This window comes from Morus notabilis, unplaced genomic scaffold (genome assembly GCF_000414095.1).
Source record: "Morus notabilis unplaced genomic scaffold, ASM41409v2 Scaffold45, whole genome shotgun sequence".
NCBI lineage: Eukaryota > Viridiplantae > Streptophyta > Magnoliopsida > Rosales > Moraceae > Morus > Morus notabilis.
Genome location: NW_010366164.1, coordinates 76,600 through 90,615, shown reverse-complemented (window position 1 = coordinate 90,615; position 14,016 = coordinate 76,600). Strand labels below are relative to the sequence as shown.

The following is a 14,016-nucleotide window of genomic DNA, read 5'->3' as shown; positions in this document are numbered from 1 at the left end:
TTTTTTTGATAATAAAAATTTTATTGATAAAATTCAATAACAAGAGCAGAGGACAAGGAATCCTCAAACCAAAAAGAAACAAAAATGACCAGGTGTGAAAAACTGACTAACATACAAAAAGAGCAAGATAAACACATAAACGATATCTCAAATCAATTCCCTATTACATCTTTCTAATTCAAAATGGCCAAAGTAAACGGGAACCTGAAGCAGCCCATAGCAATGCATAGAACTTTGCCTTCTAAAAAATATCAATTGGCCCATCGCCTTTTCTTAAAAAATTATGCCATTCCGTTCCATTCACAGACACGAGACCACCATATTCGATGTTTGTTTCGTGAATAAGTTTTGGCCGCAATGTATCATATAAATATGTAGACCTGCAAGTAAACACCGGATTCCGCATACTGTGGATTGTTTTCAACATACCTAATATCGAGCAGAAATATTTCAAGGCATTTTTTAATAAATAATCTCTGAGCCCTAAGGCATGCAACTCAAGACAACCTTCTAATAATTAGAATTAATTACTCAAATAAGTATCTACTTACGATATGCAGTCATCAAGTCGTTTGAGCAGAGGGAGAAAGTTCTGATTTACAACATTCATATTTGGAGAATAAAAGTTGGTAGATATCTGCAACAAGTTTGACAGCCACGCATAAATTATGTTGAAATGATAAGAACTAAATAGTTTAGCTTAGATGTAGAAAATAAGAACAACAACCAAATGAAAACTCGTTCTTTTTTTTTTTTTTTTACTTAATTTGCATGTCAATAACCAGATCGACTTGTTTAAGCTAAGAAAATTGCATATAATATGAAAAATTGAGTTAAACAACTTAAGCATATGTTAATAAAGACGCTAAGTGAATCAAAAATCAACTTAGTTCTGTTTCCTTTGCATTTATATCCTATACTGGAGGGACAGGTAAACACGTCTGAAACATATATTACTTAAGCAAATGTTTAGACTCTAGGCAAGATAGCATTCGAACCTTACATTCTCCAATTCATCAAAATAGTTGAGCTTACTGCGAAGTGCTTCCGCAAATTCTATTAGTCTTTGCTTCTCTATTACCTGCAAAGAAAGACGGGAGCATAAAAAAAATGTTTTGAACCAAAAATACAATGAAAAAGTATCAATAATTTCATGAAAAAGTATCAATAAGTTCAAGAGATAAGAAAAAGTATATATATATATACACACACACACACACACATATATATAAACCATCAATACATACCAACCAAATAATAAAAATCCTCCATAGAGAATAATAAGTAACAAACAGACATAGAAAAAGGTCGGCGGATGGAGGAAATCTCACCAGCCGGTCACATGCATCATGAAGAGTTTTTGTCTTTGTTGCTACTGCCTGATGTTGCAGCTGTAATTCATTGAATAAGTCTAAGGTGTCATCCACCTGCATAGAAGGGAGCTCAATCATTTCAAGCCCAATGATCATATAATCAGTGTAATAATGAATCTTCTGCAATAACAAAGCACCTACTGCCGATACTTAAGATCTACCTAAGATCTACCTGGCGAAGTATGCCATCACATGTCTCTATCCGCCCAGTCAATGTATTCGCATACTGCCGATACTTCTCCTCTGTCTAAAGAAAGTGAACAAATAGGTGCAATACGTACAAAGTGACTATTAAACTCAGATAGTGATTAGATTTACAAATCCGAAAACTCACCTGATTTGTATTGACGAGAACGGCTTCTGCAGCTCCAGAGTGTTCGAAGCCCGAGGCGTTCTCCTTCGTGGAAACGGACAAGCCATTCTCCTGCCCGGAGGCACGGTCTTTGGCCTAAAATTTGACAGAATCTCGAGGTCAAATCAACTACTACACGAAAATCTTCCTGAACAAACTAAACGAGTAAAGCAAGTAGCAGAAAATCACACCAAATTGAGAGGAAACGGCCGATCGGCGACGGCATGAGAGAGAGTCACAATGGCGGCTTGCTGTTGCTCTGTCTAAGGAGCATTCTGCGGAGCCAATAAACAATTTCCATGAGAACAAAAAAAAAAGGAAAATCTGTGCACAGATCTGATGCTAATCCGATCTGAGCCTCGCTGATACTACTAACAATAACCAAATTCTACATGAAAACAGAGATTAATTCAATCGACAAGACTTAAAATTGATGAATTGAGATCCGAATATGCTAGATCTGGTTTTAGCTTTCGTTGTCGGTTGTGTTCGAATTAACCCGAGAGAAAGAGGAAGAAGAAGATGATGATGAAGGTTAAGCTATGGAGACCTGTTCCCAGTGAGAAGCGAAGTTATAGCCCTTGGAAATGGCTCCGCCGGACTTGGGGACTCCGCCGCCGACAATCGCAGGAGATAAACGGAGAGAGGGAGTCCGAGAGAGAGAAGAAAGATAAACGGAGGGAGAGAGCTTTGGCTGAGAGAGCGAAGGCTGAGGCTGAGGGAGGCTGAGGCGAGAGAGCACGAGAGGAGGTTGCGAGAGGAGGTTGAGAGGCTGAGAGTTTCAGGGAGTGGCTGAGGAGATGTGCGCACGAAGAGGGTTATTTTGGGAATAACAAAAATTTCATTAATGAAATGCTTCAGATTCCCACGCAATCTGAAATCAGAAACAGCAAGTGAGCTGCTTCTGATTTCAGATGAAAAACAGCTTTCAGATTCTCTAAGAATCCATTTTTATGTGTTTACTAAACATAATTTTTAGCTTCAGCTGAAAAAAAAAAGAGTGATTTTGGCTTCTCAAAATCTCTACCAAACAGAGCCTTTATCTTCTAAGGACGAAATTTTGATATTTTGGCCTCGTTCGTTTCGCTGATTCGAGTTTAGAATTCGAGTTGAGATGTGATTTTATGTGAGAGCTTTTTACTGTAGTAAAAAAGTTAGATGTGACTATTTATGAGAGCTTTTTACTGTAACAAAACTCAAATTCTAAACTCGAATCAGCGAAACGAACGAACGAGACCTAGTCTTTGTAAATTGATTATATGTTATTACGTGTTATATTGCTAGAGGTTGTTTACTATTCACTTTTGCTTTTCTATTTCTTATTTATGAATGTTGTTGCCTACATGAATTTATCATGTCTATTTCTATTCTTCTCTCTTCCATTTAACGTTTTCTTTCTTGCTTTCACCTATGATCATTTAGTGTTCTCCTTCTTTATTTTTGTATCTTTCACTACCTGTTATCATGCATTTTATTTGTTTTTTAGTAACATGTTTCTCCCAATAGATTCTTAATACTTTTTGCTGATATTGAACATACTAGTTTTTTTGTGCCATTATTAATATTTACCCTTTTTCTTTCAATTTCCTTTTAGTGTTAATAATTATTACTTATCTATTTAGATTTTTTTTTCTTTTATTATGTACTTCATTAGTTAGTAGTCCTTAGTTGTTAGCTTGCTATTTATTTATTTCTTAGTAATGTATTTAGATACATATTTTTATTTCATATGTTTTAGTTTTAGTCTTCTTTTTTTTAATGACAATAATGAGTACAATTGATTTTGGCGCCTTGAGTTTTATACGATTTGTCTAGAGATTGCCTTGAATTATTTGATCCTTATTTGAAATTTCATTTTTTCTATCCTTCTTAATTAAGAACTTTTGGTTGTTTCTTTCCTGTTCTTTTTAGTTATTCTCATACTTTGCTCCTTTTTTTTCCTTTGTTTGAGGGCAGCGGTTTTATATAAGTCTTTTCGCGTTTGAGGATGTAGTTGTATTGTTTTGCCCTTGGTTTCTTATGCCTCTCTTTGGTTTATGGTTGGAGTTTTTGGTCATTTCATGGAGGTGATGCTCTACTTCCTATCTCTTTCTCATCTTTGTCCTTCTCCACCTCCTTCACTCTCATGCTCCTTTCTCAATTTCTTTGACTTTTTGATCGTTTTTATTCTTTTTATTATTATTATTTTGAGTCATTTGCTTCTTTGCTTTTTTATGATATTTACCAATGACCCATACTTATTTTGAACCCCTGCTATTCTTACTTTTACTACTTCAATTGACAATCAATTACTTATGTAACATATTCTTTTTCATTTGTGTTTTATCTTTTTAATCTCTCTATTTTAAATAATTGAATGAAATATTTCTATTGTTCATCCAGACTTAGTTTACTATACATATTACGCTTTAATGACGACTTTGCTCCTTTTTTTGGCATCAATTTTCTGTTTTTGAGTAGGCAATATTTAATCTTCTTGAAGTTTAGGCTGTGTTTTTACGGTTTTGCCTTTGGCTTTTTTTTTTTAGTTCTCTTTGTTTTTAGGTTGAGACTTTTAGTCATTTAATGTAAATGAGGTTATAGCGTCTCTCTCTTCCTCCATTTCTTGATGTTCTTGACCTATTTTACCTTTTCCCGCTATTTTGGTCTGCTTTGCTTTTTTCATTTATTTTTTGGTTTGTCCCTGCTCCGTATATCTAATAAGATCTCTCTTTTTTTTCTCACTCTTTTAATTCAACTGGTAGTTGCTGGACAAATTTATATTTTACTCTGGTTGCCCATACTCTGCCACATACAAATTATATTTGTATGATGGATATAATATCTTATTAATTTTTGTGCCTTTGTGCAGTTACCCTTAGTAGGCAGCCACAAAAAGGCTATAAATATATAAGTTTATTTACTCATCACACAATGCTGAGAATGTATAATATCTTAGCCATATTTTTTGCATAAAAATATTGTCACATTCATATTTTATTACTATTTTTTATTGCCATTTTCATCTGCTCATTTGTTTATTCATTCACTTACTTATTTATCTATATTGTTTCAGATTTTATATAATTTAGTACTTTAACTTCCTACTGTTGTATCCTTCACTATTGTTCACATTTGCTTCGTCGGTGTTTGGGATTTGGGGCGGCACTTGCAGCGTTTAAAGTATTCTTAATAGTTTTTATCCACAGGTTTTTAATAAGTGTTATTGGTACTTGATGTATGAGTTTGCTGTGAAAATGTTCATGTCCATTCTCTATGCTTCGCTATGTTTATTTGCATTTGTCTTTGTCATTTTATTAATACATATTTCTGATGTAAAACGCTAAGAAAAGTTTCCTCTTATTCTTAAGAAATATTAGTAATCTATACCTTTTAATCTTTCGTTTTATAACTAAATAATTTTTATATATGAACACCATTTTTATTTTTTTCCCTGCAGCTATATATACATATATATTTTCACTTAGCAGATTCCAATTTTAATTGGCATTTTTGTGTGGCAATGACAATTATAGTCGTGTTAATTTAGTAGGTTGTTCTTAGACAATTTTACATAGTTTTTTCCCTTTTTCCTTCATTCTTTCTCTCTGCAGTGAACAAGGAGTTTTTGGTGTCACTTAGTACATTCCAGATTTAATTGGCATTTTTGCATGGCAATAATGCTTATAGTCATGTTAACTTACTAGATTGTTCTTAAACAATTTTACACAGCTTTCTCCTTTTCCCTTTATTCTCTCCATTTTTGAACAATAAGTTTTGGATGTGTTTAAATTTTAGGTTGTGGTTGTACCAGTTTTAGCCTGGTTTCTTACTCTTCTATATACAAACTAATCTTGTACTCTAAAAATTATCAACTTTTTATATGATCCATAACTAACTAATCATGTACTATAAAATTTATCAACTTTTTATATATCCATGTAAAAATTATCAACTTTTTATATAATCCACGACTATTACCCGCTGCAATAAGCAGGGAAAAAACAAGTACAATTTGAAACTTCTTGTTTTCTTTTTTTTTTTTTTTTTTTTTTTTTTTAAGAATGCCATTTGAATCTTCAAAGTAGACAAAGATATAGAGGCCGTTTGGTAGAGGGATTCGTTCCCTGATTCGAATCATGATTCGTAGTTCGCTACAGTATTTTCTCTCATAAAAAATACACATAAATCAAAAATAATTCGAATCACATGGTTTGAATCCTCTAACCAAACGTCCTCTTATCAACTTCCAACGCTCCAATTCCAAACAAAGCTAGCCGCCACATTTAAAAAACAATTCTAAACAAAGCTAGCCGCCACATTTGAAAAGCGTGACACCACTCATTAAAGCAACAACAATATCTAAGCACAAACAACACAATTATATGACGATGTATATACAAGGAAAGAAAGACATTGTTTAACCAAAAAGATGAGTGGAATAAAACACGGAAGGGTGTACACAAACGGAATATGGATGCACATAGCAGAGAAAGGGGAAGGCCCGGGACCACTGGTGCTGCTCATCCATGGCTTTCCTGAGCTCTGGTCATGTTGGAATCATCAAATAACTAGCTTGGCCGAACATGGTTTTCGTGTCGTTGCGCCGGATATGCGAGGCTATGGAGATTCAGATTGTCCCAAGGATCCATCTTCTTACACACTTCTTCACACCGTTGGAGATCTGATTGGCCTTCTTGATGAGCTAGGACAAAAGGAGGTACTACAAATTTTTTTTTTCTTTTTGTTTAACTAGAAGACTAAGGCCCCGTTCATTTCACTGATTTGAGTTTTGCTACAGTAAAAAGCTCTCACAAACAATCACATCTAACTTTTTTGTTACAGTAAAAAGCTCTCATATAAAATCACATCTCAACTCGAATTAAAAACTCGAATCAGCGAACTAAACGGGCCCTAAATGATATAGTTTTAGTTAATTGATGTTATTGGCACTAATTTGCAAGAGAAGGATGCTGTTACTGATATTGGTGTCGTCTTTGAGCAATTTTTTCTACAGCATGATGATAACCATTGTTGGGCTCATTTCTTATATATCATACTTATGGTTTTAGGACTAGAATAGTACTTTTTTGACATAGTATCATGGCCAGATTTGACGTGAAATTCATATGACACTATTCCAATACAAATCTAGGATGGGATTAGTTGTGAAGAGAGTGGGAAATATTGGTGTTGCTTGTTTAGTATGTTAGAATAATGCTAAGGGCCGTAATTTATTATCTCAACTTTAACATAAATGTTGGTAATTGACAATTTCTAGCAACAATTGACCTAGTAATATATTACACCGACTATAATAAGATGACAACTGATCACGTAACTTAATGTTAAAAGTTGAGATAATAATAATGAATCCTAGCATTAATTATGTATATGCATGTTACAGGCACGGATCCATAATCCCGCTGAGAAAGTTGAGAAAAGAAAATATAAACTATAACTATATTAACGAATGTGTTTTTTAGTACTCTTTTATGAGGCTGTACCCCTCTAGATCGGGTGTATTGGGCTTTTTTTCTTAAAAAAAAAAAAAAGAAAATTATAGAATTTATTTTTAAAAGTGCATGAATTTAGATTTTTATTCTTTAATTTTGATTAAGACCATTTTACTAATATAGTTATTTGATTAAAAAAATTATTAATCTTGACTCATACATTTTTAAGAGATATTTGTCTCATTTCTCCTTTCTTAAACTTATTTATTCTGGGCTGGTGACTTTTTCCTAACATACTATTTTTTATGCATCTCATTATCTTCAAATCTTTGTCCATTTCAACACTTTCAAATTTTTTCCCTTTCCTTTTTTTGATTTTTTTTTTTTGGCTTACTCACATTAGTAGTTTTCCTAGTTTATTGTCTTGATATCGTTGTTTGGCTGTACCCAAATTTCTTGTTTTATTTTTAAAAAAAAATTATAGTCATTGATTTCTATCGAGAAAAAATGATAATATATTTTGTTTTTATTTATAAATTGTGCCCCCATTGAATTGAAAATCTGGCTCCATCACTCGCATGTTATGTTGATGGCTTAACTTGATTACGTCATTGAAGGGTTTGATGGCAAGAAAACTAGCACAATAATACTGACTAATATTGCTCATTCTTTAAAAGTCATACATTACATATATCAATAAAATCTAATGATATTGGTATTATCTTAATCATACTACGCTACACAATTTTGAATTTCCCCACATTATTAAGAGTCTCTCTGGTACTTTTGTGCAACATTTTATCTCGTAATGAATAATAGATATGTGTTGCTTGTTGGATGTCTGAAGTCTAATCATCACCATGACGCGGAGTTAGCAATACGGATCGACTTTAAGTAGGAGTATAGTGTGGTTTCTTCACACACAAGGTATTTCAGTTACCTTAATTGCACATATATTAAGGGGGGTTGATTTTTAAAATAAAATTAGAGAGAAATACAATGAGTCCAAGCAAATGAAATTCTCTTATATTCTTTTTTTTAATAATAGACTTATATCGGACTGTAAGTAGACGTAACTCTCGCGTTAAAAGTGAATCATTGAAAATTTTGTGGCTAATTTCTTGTTGTTCTTTTATTTTATCGCTCTCATTAGTAAGAAGTATTAGAGCGTATAATTCCGACAGTAAAATTGCTTTATGGTGAGCAGGCATTTGTGGTAGGGCATGACTGGGGTGCAGAAATTGCATGGCACCTTTGCCTTTTCAGGCCAGATAGAGTTAAAGCACTCGTCAATTTAGGCATCCCATACAGGCCACGTTCCCCAAAGATCAAACCTCTTGAATTCATGACCAAAGTTTTTGGAGAAGGATTGTACATTCACCAATTTCAGGTAAATATAAAAGAAAACCAAACAAAAGTGTTGCTGATAAACTAGTACTATGTTAAGGACTTTCTTTTGTAGTTGCACATGTGATGTAATATTAAACTATAATTTTCCAAACCAAAATATTGCAGGAACCAGGAAGGGCAGAGAAGTCATTTTCCAAACATGATTGCTTAACCATACTGAAGAAGTTTTTACTGATTAATGGACCTGATCCTCTAGCTGCTCCTCCTGGTGTGGAGATCATAGATTTTCTTGAAACCCCATCTTCATTGCCTCCATGGATTACCGAGGAAGAGCTTCAATTTTGCGCATCCAAGTTTCAAAAGTCCGGTTTTACCGGGGCATTGAACTATTATCGCGCCATGGACATGTGAGTTGTGTGCAGTTATATTTCACATTTTTATTTTTTTTTACTACATTAAATATTATATTTATTGTTTATTTTCTAAACAATACGTATTTAACATCACCGGCCGAATTTCAACTTTCCATGGAAAATGTGTTTATTCTTGTTTTTAAACGATGGGTTGTTCGGGAATTTTTTTTTTTTTTTTTAATGTTTACTTTAAGATTGTGCTCTCTTTAGAATAACCAATCTTGTATTAAATGGAATGGGCTGACTAATTTGAGCTGTTTGAGTTTTGATACCATGTAGAATTTGTACTTTCTTAGGATTCAGGCTTTCATCTTAAAAGGTCGCCCATGATAAGTAGAATGACCTAATATATGTGTATTCATGTATTATTTAAGGCTATGTTCATTTTACAACTCAAGTCATAACTATGACTTTATGATTTCAGTTGTGTATATAAGAAAAAAACATTGTAACAAAAAAATTGAATTTGAATTTTTGTGAGAAAAAACACTGTAACAATAAAAATTGAGTTGTGACTTGAGTTATGAAATAAAATGATATGGAAATTGGATTCTTACTCTTCACCCAAAAGTTACTAGCTAAAATGACTTCTCCAAGAGAACTCTCTATATTTTAGTTAAATTTTAACTAAAATGACTAAAAAGTTATTTTTAACTGGGAACTTTTAGATGATCTATTCCAATTAGACTTCATATTTATTAAATTTAAATATAAATAATTTTATTGAATTTATAAAAGAACATTTGCATTTATTGTGGTTTGAAAGAATAAAAATAAATAAATGATGAGTCCCTTCTTGCTAACTATAGTGTAAAATGTATTTTTTAAAATAGCTAACCATTTAGCTAATGGTTGAGCGGAGAAAAACTAAATAAAAGATTAAATTATTAGCCGTTTTAGTTAAAATGATAAAACGATTGGCATGGAAACGTGGTGTGAGTTCGTCACTATAAGAGATTATTTTATGTGATCACAGACTAATAATTGACGGATATATTATTACAAACTCTTTATATTCTACATGTTCTTCTGATTTTCTGCTGAATTTGAAGCATTGAATTAATGCAGGAACTGGGAAGTGTGTGGACCATGGCAGGGAGCAAAAATTAGTGTCCCAACAAAGTTGATAGTAGGTGACGAGGACATGGGATTTCAGTCATTTGGAACAAAGGATTACATAGAGGGAGAAGATTTCAAGAAGCTTGTACCAAATGTTGAAGTGAAAGTCATTGATGGACACCATTTTATCCAGCAAGAGAAAGCTGAACAAGTTACAAATGAAATCTTATCCTTCTTCAAAAAGATATCTTCTTCTTAATTAAAAAAGAAAAAAAAAAAAAAAAAAAAGAGGAGTTATGTTGCACAATGCTGTAGTACTCATTGAAGTTTTTTTTTTTTTTTAAATAAAAAAAAAAAAAAAAAAAAAAAAAAAAAAGAGTTATGTTGCACAATGCTGTAGTACTCATTGAAGTTTTTTTTTTTTTTTTTTCCTTTTAATTAATTAATGTTGATGCACATTTTTCAACAGAAGCAAGTCTATTTAACTGATTTTATGTGATGTAATATATCTCATCTTCATTCTTGATTGGGAATTAATGTGGAAACATCTTCATGTGCATCTAGATAGGGAAGCCTATACAATATGGTTTCAATCAATACCAAATGGGGCTTTTCAGCTGCTCTTTTAAGTGCAAGAGCTACATATATATGGGAACCTAACTAGTTGTGATGGTATGGGAAGTTGTGGAAGGCTTTAAAAGCCCCCGTTGTCGCACACCAACTCCATGGAATATATATATACACATGCATATATATATATATACAAATATATACACGAGTTTTTAATAGTTACATTTTACCTATCAAATATAATAATTTAATATTAATATAGCATGATAAGAAATCACTCTCATTAATTATTATAAATTTATTTGGACAACTAACTAATTTATTATAACTATTTGATGAATATCTTATAATTAAAACAATAATATTCACCAATAAATAACTACCGGAATAATCCTTAAAATCACACTCGTATTTATGTGTATTCAATAAGCATGTCGAGAAATTCAAAATGGAAAGGAAGAAAACAACCCCCGAGAGATGATAATGAATGGAGCTCCATAAGTTGAACATGTCACACAAATACAATAGCATTTTTTGCTACATTTTTTTCTTACTTTTCCTTGATTATGCACCTCTATATATACAAACTAACTAAAAGAATCAAAGAATTTAAGTCTGGTTTGGTTGGCCAATTCACAAAATTCTTTTTTTTTGTCCCTTAAAAATCTTAATTAAATGGAGTACTTTGTACAATTTATTAGTTTTAAGCACCTAACTCTAACTAATTAGAGTAAAAAGTCACAACTTCAAAGCTTAGACTCGTCGATCAGGAAGTTGGACTTTTAACAAATTTTCATTTTGGAGTATGCTAATTCTTATGCATGCAGTATTTGTGCTTATCTAATTAAAAACTTTAAGTTAATTGCCAATTGTCACATTAGAAAAAAAAGAGTTTTAATATCAAGGACTATAATACATTTTATTTCTCTTGCATTGTAGTCTTTTGCGCAAAATTTTCAATGTTACGACTCCAACAAAAAAAAAAACAAAAAAAAAAAAAAAGGTTGACAATACTGTCTTTTTCCCTTTTCTATTAAATCATAGATAGATTTTCCTAACGTCTAAACAAGAAGGAAAATATTGTACATTGACATTTGATGCCAACATTAATCTTGCCACTTCTATTAGTAGATATTAATGAAACTTCCCAACAATTTATACAAACTAAAAACTGTACCAAGCACCGACTCTCCTAGGCAAAACCTAATTATTGTTTAACTTCCTTTTTTTTTTTTTTTTTTTTTTTTGCCCATTGGAGTGCCTAAATCAATAATTCCAATTTTAAAAATGTTTTTATAAAAAATTTATATGGACGTTAGTTAAGTCCAAAATAATTAATGAATCTCATGGGGGCCACATGGCAAACCAAAGGCCAGCACGTAGATCTTGCATAAACCAAAATTAAGATAATGTATATCTAATCAAGCATTAAAATAAATAAGTTCTACTTAATTCTAGATTGTTGGCTCGTTATAAGCCACCTTATCCTTTATTCTATAAGTATAACCAATTTAAAATATAAATTGTTTCATTGAAATTGCCAACTGTAATCTAGTTTGTGTAGCCGGGTAGGTAATCTATGTATATTAATATATTAACATAGTTTAAAAGCAAAATAATTTAATTAATTAAACAAAGAGAGATAAAATTTGGCCAAGTATATAGTTGACATGACATATTGGCAAAAAAAAAAAATTTTGAAAAAAGCATAGCTTTATCTGAAACGTGGCAGTTATTGGTGAAGTTTTAAACCACTAAATTTATTCTAGTTTATTTATGACTATTTTATTTATTTATTTATGATTGTTAATTTAGGATTAATTACAAATATTTCATTTGAACTATGACCCTTATAATACTTTATTTTTTGAACTTTCATTCGTAGTTCTTTCTGATCTTTACTCCGTTAATAAATTTATCTTTTCTATTAATTTAAGTAACGGAAACAACCATATGAGTGGCACGTGACATAAAAATGAAATGTATTAAGGTGAAATGCCTTGTTTTCGTCTAGATTACCATTAATTTGAGGGGGTTTTAGGGTTGGAGAAATCTTGAAAAATTGAAAATTTTTGACAAAGCTTTGAGTTTAAATACCCAAATTCTTAGGTGACTCTTCAAAGTGTTTTTCAATATTAATCAAGAACTAAACCTCATCAAGAAATGCAGCATAAAAACCACCATTTCAACCCCATCAACATCATCGTTAAGGTCACTAAAAAAAGATTTTCAGCATAAAAGCTTAAAATAGATGTTCAACCTCAAAATTTGGTTTCAAATTAAAATATTTCAACAAAAATCCCCCAAAACTCTTCAAAATTATGTCTCTCACAAAATTTTTGAACATGCATAGAAACAAAAACCCCAAGGGTTGTTCTTTTGGAGTGTAATTTGAGTGTAGTTTTTGAGTTGAATTTGAGTTATTACTTGAGTTAAAGTTATAATTTGAATAAAATTGAGTAAAGTTGAATAAAATTGGATCTTAAAATAACGTGAACTTGAATAAAATTGTAACTTGAGTTTAAACTTTTTCTGAGTTTTGTTACAAAAGAACAACCCGCCAATTTAATTCCACCAATATTTCACAACTGAGCAAGATTGTATAAGCTATGGAACTTATAAAAATACAACATGTTTTCTTAAAATATTCATTACAATTTCAGACATTACAAGAAGAACATCCAACAAAATTAAGTATAAATGGAGAACAAATCTGATTTGTAGTCTAAATCTTTTACCCCATCTCAACTTTGGTTAAAAAATGATCAAAGATTCTTGCTCTCCACAAGTAGCTCTACGTCTGCTGGTAAAAAAGCTTGGAGTTTGTAAGTTGTTTTGAGGTTAATTTTTCAAGTTACCCATCACTGACGTTACACATTCCAGTAGCCAACACAACCGGCATCCATGAATGGAAATTGGAAACCTTCAACACAATGCAAAAATGAAAGAGGGACCTAAAGGAATTAAAACGAAAAGAGAAACCACAAATTCATCTGATTATGGGGGCAAAAGAGTAACTGCATATTTATTATCTCATTAACAATAACTAAACGTGTAACGCCCTTTAAAAATTAAACATGTTTAATTATGCTAAACTGTGGATTATTAGTGTGCTTAATTTAATTTTCATAATTAATCAAGGGACTTTAAGTTATTTTCAGTATTTACAATTTCATCCCAAAATTTTTTGGAAAACACACTTAAATTTAATACATTTTTCCTTTTTTCCATTTTTCTTTTTCCTTTTCTTTTCTTTTATTTTTCTTTTTCTTTTTTTCTTTTCTTTTTTTTCTTTTCCCCATTTCCTTCCCGTGCGCCCAGCCCCCCATTCTCTTTCTTTTTCTTTTTTTCTTTTTTTTCTTCTTCTTCCTTCCCTGGTTCTCCCACGCACAGCCATCTCTCTCTCTCTCTTTCTCCATTTTCTTCCACCGCCGGCCACCTCCTTCCCCAGGCTTCCTCCCGCC

General features: G+C 31.9%; 1 protein-coding gene and 1 long non-coding RNA gene across 3 annotated transcripts; one reads left to right on the top strand and one right to left on the bottom strand.

The window, feature by feature from the left end:
- LOC21410043 lies at positions 1–2,717 on the bottom strand. 2 transcript variants are annotated; one of them, XR_002903240.1, is made up of 8 exons: positions 2,276–2,717; positions 1,917–2,000; positions 1,708–1,821; positions 1,546–1,620; positions 1,332–1,427; positions 999–1,081; positions 552–637; positions 1–429 (listed from the first exon to the last, which is right to left on the bottom strand). It is a non-coding gene; the product is annotated as an uncharacterized LOC21410043 (long non-coding RNA). The 2 variants fall into 2 exon arrangements; XR_002903241.1 differs by having other exon boundaries at positions 1,004–1,081.
- Positions 2,718–6,103: 3,386 nt separating this feature from the next.
- On the top strand, positions 6,104–10,267 carry LOC21410042 (epoxide hydrolase A). Its single transcript, XM_010109535.2, has 4 exons — positions 6,104–6,424; positions 8,368–8,550; positions 8,676–8,917; positions 9,992–10,267. The coding sequence occupies exons 1-4, from the start codon at positions 6,137–6,139 to the stop codon at positions 10,239–10,241; spliced, it is 963 nt and encodes a 320-aa protein (XP_010107837.1). The 5' UTR covers positions 6,104–6,136; the 3' UTR covers positions 10,242–10,267.
- Positions 10,268–14,016: the final 3,749 nt, after the last annotated feature.

Excerpts from the sequence above, each read along its gene's own strand:
- LOC21410042 (XM_010109535.2), top strand. The coding sequence starts at position 6,137 with ATGAGTGGAATAAAACACGGAAGGGTGTACACAAACGGAATATGGATG. Across the intron at positions 6,425-8,367 it reads ATGAGCTAGGACAAAAGGAG|GCATTTGTGGTAGGGCATGA; the intron begins GTACTACAAATT and ends TATGGTGAGCAG. Across the intron at positions 8,551-8,675 it reads TGTACATTCACCAATTTCAG|GAACCAGGAAGGGCAGAGAA; the intron begins GTAAATATAAAA and ends AAAATATTGCAG.